General features: G+C 45.8%; 1 protein-coding gene across 3 annotated transcripts in view; it reads left to right on the forward strand.

Annotated features, from left to right (window-relative positions):
- Window positions 1-12,630, forward strand: part of Map2k5 (mitogen-activated protein kinase kinase 5) — a 233,270-nt gene that overhangs the window by 35,296 nt on the left and 185,344 nt on the right. For all 3 annotated transcript variants that reach the window (XM_028867040.2, XM_037207420.1, XM_037207421.1), the window contains exons 4-6: window positions 144-213; window positions 4,327-4,367; window positions 5,275-5,342. In XM_028867040.2, coding sequence (XP_028722873.1) covers window positions 144-213; window positions 4,327-4,367; window positions 5,275-5,342 — 179 coding nt within the window. The remainder of the gene's footprint in view (window positions 1-143; window positions 214-4,326; window positions 4,368-5,274; window positions 5,343-12,630) is intronic.

Below are 12,630 nucleotides of genomic sequence, written 5' to 3' on the forward strand. Positions count from 1 at the left end.
GTGCAAATATAAAGAATGTGTTCTCAAGGCTGATGTGTGCATACCAGCCATTTACAAAAGTGCAGGGAATTCAACGGCTCGCAAGTGTCTGTCCCAGTGTCCGTTACATTACTGAGTAATTTCTTTCTATTATCTCTTTGCAGTATTATTCCACAGTAATGGAACAGCAAGTAAATGGCCAGCTAATAGAGCCACTGCAGATATTTCCAAGAGGTAATGTTGAACAAATTCTAATCAACAATGATTATTTCAGCAAACTGTTTCATCAACAGTTATGTTTTCCAAAGGTTTAAATGCACATAACATGATGTTTAGCTCTTAATTTGAAAAAAACAAAAGAAGTATTCATTATCATGGGGGATTGCAAGCTATATTATAGTTATAGCAGATAAAATATCTAATCTGCTAGAGTAAATTAAACTAACTAGATTGTTTTTTGTTTTTGAAGTACATACTCACATTCACTTAAAGAACTCTTTGGGAGTCCCCATGATTCCAAACCAAGGCAAATGGATGGCTTTAATTCTGGATTTACAAGTCGAGGCTCATGGTGATGGTCAAAGCTGCCATTGAGATGGGAGCTAGGGTGGAAGCTCTGAAAAGTGGGAATTCTAGGACAGAGCTTTGGGAAGTGCTTGATGTTTGTCCTGGGTTAGGGAGGTGTTTTCTAATTAATGGGGCATCTTCTTCAGTGGCAGTTGATTAAATCTCCAATACCTGAGTGGACGAGGGTGAGTCTTAGTGGGAGTCTCTCTTAGGTTGGGTCGGGCCAGCCTTATGTTAGCTATGATTTTTCTGTTGTGTAAAGACCTATAAAAATTTGAATAACGATGCAAAGAGTAACTTAGTTATATAATCCAGTCCATTTTTAACTGTTATTTTTGTCCCACTTGAAACCCATGTTTTTTAACTAATGGAACAGACCAGGAAACCCTCTAAGTAACTCTTCTAGAAATAGCTTAATTGAAATAATTAAAAGTTAAACTCACCTTCTTTAACTGTACAGATAATCATGGTATGAGTTTTCCAATTAAACATTCTAGACTTTCATTACCTGTAACACTCAGAAGTTTGAAGGGCTCGATTAACCAGTGGGTTCTGTCTGCAGAGATGGTCTCCAAAGGCAGCTGGCTTGGCCAGCCAGGAAGGAGATCGGGTTCAAGTGCAATATTCCTCTTTGGGCGTTTGTGTGGGCAGTGGAACCAGGGGGCTTATTTCATTATTAGTAAGAACTTAATGAAGGGCTAAGTGAGGGGATAAAACTGTGCTTCTTAAGCTCAGTGGTCATCCCAAAGAAAAGTATGATGGATTGGATTCTGTGGTGCTTGACTGAACAGGCAAACGGGGAGACTGCTGTTTCTTTGTAGATGGCCCCTGATGACGACACGGATTATTTCCTGGTTTTCTCAGTGACTGCAGAATTAGGGCAGATTTAAAAATTATTTCCTCCAAAAGGAATAGTGTTTCACAGGCCGACAATCTCGATCAGTTGCTCCTGAGCTCTGTTATGGCAAAGCCAGGTTCAGATCCCTGAGCACCTAGTCACCAGGCTGGAGGGCTTTTCTTTTCAATAAACTGCTTCCTTCTCTCCATGGGAAACCTTTTAGCTGAATTCCCTCCCACTGTATGGGCAGCCTCGTGGGGTTGCCATTCCTATGCAGAGCCCCCTGCTCTCCCAGCAGCTTTACAGGTAGGGTTTACTGCTTCTGTCCTGTGGGCTGTTGAGGTTCAGAGGGGTGAAGTAACCAGAGGGAGAGCCACACAGCTCCTAAGTGTTTAGTGTACTCTGAGTGAGAAGTTGGCTTAGATTACGGTTTGTTTCTGGGGAAAGGCATCTAACTTCAGGTACCAGTGAGGTGCGTGAGGGCAGTTTGGAGGGTCTAGTGTAAGAGTGGGGCGAAGAGGGTGGTGTAAAGACAAAACTGTGAGATGCTGCTGTCTCCAGAAGCCCCTTCATGCTTAATGCATATTAAACGTAGTCTCACCAAGCCACACTGAGAATTCCAAAATGTGACGTCATCGCCTTTCTGGGGTTCTTTCTGGGGTTCTTTTCTGTGCTGTAATTTGGGTCTTTGGTTCTTTTTGTTGTCCTGTGTTTTGCTGCTTGACTACCTCACTGCTGATGAGTGGGGTGATGAAATGTATATTTGTTCTGGTTACATTTTGTTGTAACTTATACACTAACTTGACACAAACTAGAGATCCCTGGGAAGAGGGGACCTGAATTGAAGAATTATCTCCGTCAGACTGGCATGTCTGTGGGCATTTTCTGGATTTCCAGCCCTGGGTGGACTATCCTGGGTTGTAGAAGAAAGGTCTATGCAGACATGTGAGTCTGGAAGCAAGTCAGTTGACAGCCCTTCTGACTTCTGCTTCCGTTCCTCTGGGTCTCTGCCTTGGCCTCTTCTGATGATGGACTGTAACCTGTATGCTCAACAGACTGTTTCCTCTCCTGGTTGCTTTTGGTCGTGGTGTCTATCACAGCAGCAGAGGTGCATGCTAGGACAATGTACACTTAGAATGTGGGCATGGCAGGAGTTCCCTTGACCTTCCTGGGTGGTCAGAGGGTCTCAAGCCCTACAGGCTCTGTGCCTAGGCCCCATGTGAAGAAGAATCTTTAGACTGAGCAGGTTGGCAGGACAGGAGATAGTGATTTGACTCGAACCACACATTCTCCTCACTCCAAGTAGCACTGGTGTCTTGAATAGTATTACACTCCTAGTTCAGGGCCAAGTCTTCCCTGTGGCTCAGAGCTGTGTTAAATATTAATAAGTATGAAAATTGGCTAGCATTACAGGAACTGCCTTTTTAACTTCAGGATATATGAGGTTGCTAGGCTTTTGAGTGCAGCATGGCTGTTTAGATTTCTAATCAAAAGGTTTGAAGAGGCGGTTGAGAAGCAAGCAGGCTTACAGTTAGAGAAGATGGCTGGGGTCTCGCTTAGTCCTTGGCTCACCACCCTTTTTCCTGCAGAGACAACAGTCTGAGGGAATACTGCGGGTCCTCCAAGAGCTGGGGAGCAGATGTATGCAGCTGTTGTTTTGTTCAAAGAGTTATTTTGCATTTTAAAGAGAGATTTGGAGTCTTAATGAATTAAATATCTTATGCATTTAGAGAAAAAATAAAAACATTTGTTCGTGTTGAGATATTTTTGGGATAATATTTTGGAATAACTTAATAAATTCATTTTTAGAACTATATTTATTTCATTTTATGTGTATTTGTGTACCTGAGTATGTGCCTGACCATGTGTGTATGGGAACTGGAGAAAGTCAAAATAGGTGTTGGATGCCTTGGAACCTCTGGGGTTAGAAATGGTTGTGAACCACCACGTGGGTGCTGGGAATCAAACCTGGGTCCTCCGGAAGAGCAGCCAGTGCTCTTAACCACTGAACCATCTCTCCAGTCCTAATAAAATAATAAATTCAAATTTATTCAAATCCCCGAGTAAAACTAACCTACACCTTGTAATTATCATGCATGTCTTCTTAAGCAGCTCGATTTCTATTGTCACAAACAGAGAAAGAAAAAAAAATCAAATCCACCCTTTCCTAAGCAATCAGTCAGAATTGACAGCCCCTTCCCACCCGTTGTAAGGCATTCTGGTATTTGAACGGAATCGGTCTAAAACATGGCTAGAACGCTTTGTGTTTTAAACGTGATGAAGAAGCATCTGTGGGGTTAGAAGTGTCTCACTTGTCGCCCAGGGTGGTGCTGGGAAATCCCTGTCATTTTCCCTGTCCCTACATTATCTTCAGAGCTAAATAGGAGCAGATACCAAGAAACCTCATTAAGTTGTATATCTGTGTTTTAGTGAATCTGATTGCTTATGGCTACACAAAATTTGAACATACCCAGACTTGCATATTCCATCTTAGAATCTATACCAATTTTTTTTGGCATTCAAGGACCCTTTCCCCACCCTCCCCAACACCTTCAGAGCAGCAAAAGCAGAGACCGCTGTTTTGCACATCCTTCTACTGCACATCCTCATGCAGTTCAGTGGAGTGAGGGAAGACTGCAGAAATCTGAGCCACGGGAGGAGTCCCATCATTTTAGCACAGCTAACGTGATTTGGCTATGTTTTAAGCAGAAATTGGAATTTCCTAGGAAGTGGTGTCAGAAAGCTCTCTGCATTTAGAAATGCGCACTCCTGCCAGTTAGGAACCCGGTTCGTAATTCCCACCTTGGGTCTTGGGGGCCACTTTTCAATCATTTCTCTCTGCTAATTTTGGTGTCACCCTCATTTCTTTTTAAACGATTCATTTTGAGCAAATTTGTAAATGGCCCTGATGTGTTCTACAATTTAGTCAATTACTGTTTCAGCCTGCAAGCCTCCTGGGGAACGGAACATACATGGCCTGAAGGTACGAATTTCAATAATTGTTTCAGTAAAGTTAGATGGATTTGTAATGCTGTGTTCCACTTATTGAAATGTCAAATAAAACTGCACTTTCTCAAGCTCTGACAAGCAATCTTTTTTCTCTGTGTTTGAGTGGTGGAGTGGAAGGGCGACATCTGTATTTGCTTACGCTGTGTGTGTACTTGGATCCTGGGCCTTTGGCGCTGTATTTTTTCAGTCATTTGGAATTGTTTTGTTGGTCAGTTTCTCCAGGATGATCCTGGGGTCTGTTCTCTACAAAGATTCATTGAGTGAGAACATGGACTTCATTTCGGTGATTAATTAAGCACATAAACATATTGCACACAGGGTGCCCTTCCTCTTCTCTCGACATATTTATGTTTGAAACACATATCTAGTTAATGCCTTTTCATTGTTCTGTGTGTTTTAAATTCTGGATTTCTGCTCAAGGCTTCACATATGAAAGAAAAGCTGGCTATTTTATTAGGCTCAAGTGTTTTATAATTAATTACTTGGACCTCATTTTCTACTGAATGAGAAGCAGTTGTAGAGCTGGAAGGGGGTGGCAGCCTGAGGTTTGCTACTAACCCCCAGACACACGCTTAATGCGCCTTCATGGGCATCCCGCATCTCTATTGTTCTAGATAGTGAGCTGAGGTTTTCGCCCCTCGGTTTCTCTTTCTTACAGCACTATTTAAGTATTTGAATAATGTCACGGAGAGGGGATTATGTAATATATGGATTGTACAGTTCTGTAACCTATATACTGAATACACTCCAACCGTGGGTCTGTCTAGCAACAAGCTAATTAACCTTCATAGTGAGATGAGACATTGTGTGGTGAATTATAGGTTAATTAGAACTGTGTCCTCAGAACACAAGACTGATCAAACTTCTCTCTCTACTTATAGGTGAATACGCGGGCTGGACCGTCTCAACATACCAGCCCTGTGGTCTCAGACTCACTTCCAAGCAATAGGTGAGGACAAACACAGGAAGTGCACCCTGCTGCTTTCCTCTCTCCGGGGTTGGGGGAGGGCTGGGAAGGGGCTTGGTCAATACGTGTCTGTTCTGTAAGGTAAAAAAGTGTACGTGGCTGTGAAGAGAGTGGACTAGCCAGATAGCCCTCTGCATATTGGCTGAAGAGAAAAAAGACAACGTAGAAAGCTGAAATTAGAGGTAGATGAGGTGGCCGGTGGCCAGAAGATAAAGTGCCTGCCAGGCAAGCGTGAGGGTCTGAGTTCGGATCCTCAGCCCCCATGTAAAATCCAGATGTGGCAGCACACATCTGAGTCTCCAGTTCTGGGGAGGTGTAGCCAGGTAGCTCTCGGGAGCTCACTGGCCAGCCACCCTAGCTGAGTCCATGAGCCGCAGGTTCAATAAGAGACCCTATCATAAAATATAAGACTGTGAGCCATTGAGGAAGATACCATATATGAACCTCAGGCTTCCGCATGTGCACAAATATGTATACACGCCCACACAAACAGACACCTTTGCCTCACACACCCATACACAATGAATGAATGAGTGAATGAGTGAATGAATGAAGATACAAAAGGTAGAATTGACATGTTACACCATTCATTTTGATTCTAGAGTAGTTTTGCCTGAGTCTCCAAATTGTGTAGACTGTTCTGTGCCTGTCTCAAGTCTTGGTGCAGTTACAGGCTGTGTAAAACTTACCCCGTCCGTCTTGCTTGTCCATCTTTTGACAGTGTTATTATCTGCTGGCCTCTTCACCAGACAGGCAGGGAAAGAGTCAAATGGTGACATTTAACTTGACCGCAGTGCTGCTCATTAATGGCATCTTTGGTTGTCCAGGAGATTAAAGCTACTGTAACAGGAAGATCATTTTTGTTAATTCATGCTGGCGTCACCCCACACTGGGGCAGATCTTAAGCCTTTCAAAGTCTTCTTATGTGCCTGAACTTAACTGCCACACTATGGCGGTACTCCGGTCAAAGGGGGGTGACTTGGGACATTTTGTCCATGTGTCCAGTTAGTCTGCTAGTAAACACCCCATTCCTCACTGTGGGGCGATGCTGGAAGGTGGTTGCTCTGGATTGCAGAGTCACCACGGTGACTGAAAAGCGGACAGAACCAGAAAACCCTTCTTCCATCCTGCACTGAAGGTCCCTGGCCTCTGGGCTCTAGTCAGTGTGTGCACAGCCTTTTATGGGCTGAGATGCAGTCAGGCTTCTGCTTTCCCCTCTTGCCTTTCTGTCCTCCTTTACCCACAGTCTTGGGTCTGAGGCTGTGGGTTCTGATTTGACTCTGGCTCACCGTTTTGGAAGCTGTAAGTCCAGCTGGCCTGGCACAGGCTGTGTGAGGGCTCCTTGTTGGCCACTCTCCTCATGGTGGGCACATCTGTAGGGGTGCTTGCATCTTGATTACGGAAGCCACAGAGAGACCCCTGCTCCTGTGATCCTGCCCACTCTTTTATTTTCTCTTAAAAATGTAATCATTTTCTTTTATATGCATGAGTGTGTGTATGTATGAAACTGCAACACATGTGTGCCCAGTACCCACTGAGGCCAGAAGAGGTGGTTGGAGGCCCTAGAACTGGAGTTACAGATGGTTGTGAGCCTTCACCTGGGCTCTGGGAACCAAACCTGGGTTCTCTGAAGGAGCAGTAAGTACTCTTAACCACTGGGCATCTCTCTAACCTGTATGTTTTTCTTTAATTTTTGAGAGTCTTGCAATGTAGCCCAGGTAGACCTCAAACATGTGGTAATCCCCTTGCGTCATCCCCCCAAGTGCTAGGATTACTGGTGTGTACCACCACACCATCTCCACAGTCCCAACTGGCCTAAGAGCCCCTCCACCAGGTCCCTCCCCTAAGCTGCTTCAATGATTCTTTACTCTGGTGTCAGTATCCACCCACTAAGCTTCCGGCTGAGGACACAGGGCTCTGACAGTTGGTGTCTCCTTGAACAGCTGGTTCCACCTTAGAGTGCAGTTAGCCAGCTAGTCACCAGCATGTCACCTGCCTGGTCATGTGGGGCCGATGTTTGCTTCTCCACAGAGGGCTTGGCCCTGCCAGACACTGCCTGGACATGTGAGTCATGGCCCTGCAGAGTAGAGGCATGTGGGCAGAGGACTCCTTGTTCACAGAGCTCCAGGAAGGTAGAACCTTTCACTGGTACCACTGGTTCCAGAAAAGATGGTGTGCACACAAATGGCACGTGAGCCCTGGGGCAGGACAAGGTTTTCCCCGGTGTTTTAGGTTACACTTTCGTTATGGCATAAAAAGCCAGGTGGAACTGCAAAGATTTCAGATCAGAGACGCAGAGTTACTTCCAGTCTTCCACATCATTGTTGCCGCAAGTGAGGATTAGCTTGGGGTAAAACAAACTGTCACGTCTCTTTGTGAAGTGTTGTGAGACTCTGGGATCGGACGAAGCTTCACCACCTGGTTATCTCCCGGTTTCATCCTGGCATCTTCATGTGGGGGTAGATATGGCAGGCAGTCTCCTAGACAGTAAGCATAGGAAGGATTCCTGTCATGGGAAGAATGTTAATTGAAAAAGTCCTACGGGTGTTTTTAATATGTTACCCTACATTGGCCGTGTTCTGTGCCCCAGGTTGATAACTAACCAGCAGGTATTTATTGAATGCCTCTTATTCCTTAGTTGCTGTCCTAGGAATATGACGTGGCAATAGTGTTGTGAACGTAGCACATGTGTGCAGAGAGAAACACTAGACAGGAGTATGTTTCCATTTAAACTGTGTACTCAGAGCTGGCTCCTTGGGGAAAGTGAGGTTTCCATCTAGACCTGATGCACACGGAGGACCAAATTTATATATATAGAGCTAGAGGGACATGCAAGGCCCTGAGGGGAAAGAGCTGGCATCTTTGTTTTTGCTTTTGCTTTTGCTTTTGTTTTTTCGAGACAGGGTTTCTCCGTGTAGCTTTGCGCCTTTCCTGGAACTCACTCTGTAGCCCAAGCTAGCCTCGAACTCACAGAGATCCACCTGCCTCTGCCTCCGGAGTGCTGGGATTAAAGGCGTGAGCCCCCGCCCCCGCCGCCCCCCCCCCCCCCCCGCCGCCTGGCAGAGCTGGCATGTTTGTAAGTGGGATTTTTGGCTGGAGCGTGAGGAGAGGCGCTGGGTCAGGGCAGGGTGTGTGTGTGAGAAGTTGGGGGAGAGCAACACAGGGGTGGGAGGCAAGGCTGCAGACAGCAGCCAGGTCACGTGGGGCCCGGACTGACCAGCGGGCCTTTCCTTTCCCTTCCTGGCCTGGAGAGCCAGAGAGGGCTGTGGGAGCAGAGGGCAAGCCAGCCTGGCAGCGTTGGTAGATACTCTGCCTGTGGGAGCAGGAGGAGGGAAGCGCCAGCCTACCTTGCTCTCCTTTGATACTCCGGTGCTTTGCCAAACGGACACCCAGGCTCTTCCCAACATCCAGGCTAGGGATGCACTTCTGGGCCAAGGCTGCCCCTTTGTTTTCGTTCCCGTCCATCTTAAGAGGCTCTTTCTTTCTAAGCTGGGATTTGCCGCTCTTCAGCGCCCACTCGTAAAGACGGAGTTTTGTCCCCAGAACACAACTGTTCCCTCTTTCAGCTGAGCTCTTCATACAGTCTTCTTTCTCGTACCACATCCTTCCAGCAGCCTGAACCTTCCTAGGAGCTCTGCCCCTGCCCACTTGTAGCATCCCTGTGGCTGCACAGATGCTCCAGGGAAATCTCCACAGTCCGCTGTCTGTCTTCTCTACCTTAGCTGAGACAACCTTGCTGATTGTATTAGTCAGCTCTTTACTGTAATGGAATACCCGAGATAGTTCATTGTGTTGAGATAAAAAGTTTACCTACCTCACAGTTTGGGGCATTGAAGGCCCAATGGCCCAGGACAGGTCTTGGTGATGACTCCTTGTGACTGCCCCTCCTCATTCAGAGTGAGACTGGGTTCTGCAATCCCTTTTGAGGACACACCTCCAACTTACATATTCATCTCTCACTAGAATCTTTTCAAAGTCCACACCTTCAACATTGACACTCTAAGGTGGACCATTCAAGAATAAACCAGCTCCAAACTGGAACCCTAAGACACAGTTCTGAGGCACCATTTCCTACTTAAGGATGAAGTGAGACCTCCGTGGCTCTTGAGGGGTATTGTTTGCATAGACGTGCTCTGTGCACTTCAGCCTTGCTGGTGAGCACGTGGTTCTCACCCTGTCACTACTGAGCCTGCACATCTGTCTGTTGCTACCTCATTCTTTTCTTCCTCACCTTCTTCAATCTGGCTAATCTTGACTATCTGAGAACCAAACTATCTTCTGATCACTATTCTTGATCACCATCTACCCACCAAGTGATAGCAGGTGCCCTGTGTGGACCCCGTCACCACCCACCTGCCAGGCTGTCGCAGGTACCCTGTGTGGATCCCTGTCACCACTACCCACCTGCCAAGCAATAGCAGGTGCCCTGTGTGGACCCTGTACCCCACCCCCACCCCCACTTCTTTTGACCATAGCAGTGAGCACATCGGAGCACCGTCATCTTGGTCCCCAGTAGCGTCAGTTCTCTAGGAGGACAGTGACAACAGTGTGCCCGCTGCAAGCCCTGGTCTGAGGTGTGGCACCCGAGTGCTTGCTAGGATGAGAGAGTAGGTGGCTGTGTCTGCTTATGTCTACTTCCACTTCTCCCTCCGACTGAGTTCTCCCAACTTACTCTGTTTTTATGACATCATTTCTAGTCCTTCTAATTTCTTTGTGATTTTTCTTTTTAGTTTCTGAGACAGCATCTCGCACTATAGACCAGACAGCCTAGAACTCACCATGTAACCAACATTGACCTTGAAATCACAGCAGTCTTCCTATCTCAGTCTTCTAAGTGCTAGGATTATAGATATGAGCAACCATGTCCAACTCTACCTTAATAAAAACTGTATGGGCACTGTGCCTGCAGGCATGCATGTGTACCATATCTATACAATGCCTGTGGAGCCCAGAAGAGGGCCTCAGATGCCCTGGAACTGGAGCTACAGGTGGTTCTGGGCCTCTTTGTGGATGTTGGGAGTGGAACCTGGGTCCTAGGCATAAACAGCCAGTGCCCTTAACCCCTGAGCCACATCTCTTGCCCTTAGCCCTGTGCTTTTATTCTTTAACACTTTGGATAGCTCAGGGTCCTTCCTCGGGTGTTATAGCCAGCTTACAATTAGTGTAATGACATTTTATAACATTTTAAAAGGGGATTTGGTAACTCAAGTTTTTATAAACAGAAATGAAATGTTGAATAATCAGAGTCCAGAACAAATTTACTGGATGGAACTTTTTGTTTTTTCATGCTAAGACCTGAGCCTGAGACCTTGCCCATGCTAAACATATACTCTACCTCTAAGTGCTGCTCCTCCTACCCTTTTTAAAACTAGACTGACACGTACAGATACGGGCATGCAAATGGAATCAGTGTTCCCTCTGTTACTTTTAAAGAATAAGTTGTCTTTTGGCATAGGTGAATGGTCATTTGTTAGACTAAGCTTGTCAACCCACATGGTCTTCCTAGGTCATAGTTACTGAATTCAAGTTCCTCTGCCAAGGCCTTTCTAAACTGCGTGGCCTTCTCCTGTAAAATTAGGATGATTAAGCTCTCCGTCCATCCACTGCTAGTGTAAGATTGATGGAGCTTTGTTAAGAAGTCACATTTGTTGCTTGGATGAAGGGCATTTTGTAAATGCCATGAATGTGCTATTATTTAAGTTTATGACATAATGGACTGTCTGTGGAGAGAACACAGTGGAGCCTTTGTTTGATTATTTACATCTTTAGAATAACCAGAATTGCCAAATTGAGAGTCATTTTGGGGAATACAAAGATTTAGGCCAGGCAGTGGTGGCGCACACCTTTAATCCCAGCACTCAGGAGGCAGAGGCAGGAGGATCTTTGTGAGTTCGAGGCCAGCCTGGTCTACAGAGCGAGATCCAGGAAAGGCGCAAAGCTACACAGAGAAACCCTGTCTCGGAAAGCCAAACAAATAAAAAAAAAATAAATAAATAAATACCCCCACCCCCCAGAGATTTAAATATTTCTCAGACAAATGTGTGTAAGTGGAAGTGATAATCTGAATTTGGACAAGATCTCTGTAAGTTCCTGAGGGCTAACTCAGGAGAATGTGCCGTAGCCCTGCGGCGGTGCCTGGCATTGCTCAGCACTCTAAGTGGAACTGCCATGACCATGTTGGTAATTGGACTGGTTTTGAGGCAGTTGCTCATTTTTTTGGTATATGCTGTAGCTTTTGTTCCAGCCTACAAAATTCTCGACTATTTTTCTAGCTGATTGCACTCTGGAGGACGTTATTAACCTAGAATCCTTAGGTGAAGGTGTATCTTAGACGGTTTTTAAAAAACAGGAACTGGCTAGGCAGTGGTGGCACACACCTTTAATCCTAGCACTCGGGAAACAGAGCCAGGCGGATCTCTGCGAGTTCAAGGTCAGCCTGGTCTACAGAACAAGATCCAGGACAGGCACCAAAACTACACAGAGAAACCCTGTCTCGAAAAAACAAACAAACAAGCAAACAAACAAACAAACAAACAAAAAGCAAGAACTGAGGCCTAGTAGTCTGTGTTGCACCACAGAAGAATTTTAAGGAATGGTGAGAGAGAATGATTATCAACTGAAGGCCTAGCTTGAGGTCTGAGGTCATCTCCAGTTTTATGTACTAAAAGTGTCAGGTGGAATACCAATGTGGTTCAGGTTAGGTCCTGATCCAGTTTGCTTCCTGGTATATTTAGACCTTTATGTCTTTCCCTGTTACCACTACACCTGTCACAGAGTAATGTTGACCACCATTTCTTGAACATTTAGCACCTGCTGTTTAAGGGGCAAGGAGGGGGCGGAGCATACTAGAATGATTTGAGGTCTCTGTTCTCAGGGAGCTTCCAGTCTCAGACAAGAGTGTAGAGGAAGATCCACACTGGTAAAAACCAGAAGGGGGAGTTTATCTGGCAGGAAGCATAGTGTGGGCAGTTGATGATAAAGCTGGTCAGCTCTACATTTCAAAGAGAATAGTAGGGTTTTGTTTTTTTTTTAAGATTACTTGTTTGTGTGCAAGTGTTTGGACCTCATGTGTGATAAGTCTGTGCATCATGTTCATGCAGAGCCTGCAGAGGCCAGAAGAGGGTGTCAGAGCTCCTAGAACTGAAGTTTCAGATGGTTGTGAACCACCATGTGGGTGCTGGGAACCAAACCCAGTTACCTTGAAAGAGCAGCCAGTGCTCTTAACCACTGAGCTTTCTTTCCAGCCTGGGAGGTGCCATTTAATACCCCT

This window comes from Peromyscus leucopus, chromosome 7, assembly GCF_004664715.2.
Source record: "Peromyscus leucopus breed LL Stock chromosome 7, UCI_PerLeu_2.1, whole genome shotgun sequence".
In the NCBI taxonomy this organism is placed as follows: Eukaryota; Metazoa; Chordata; class Mammalia; order Rodentia; family Cricetidae; genus Peromyscus; species Peromyscus leucopus.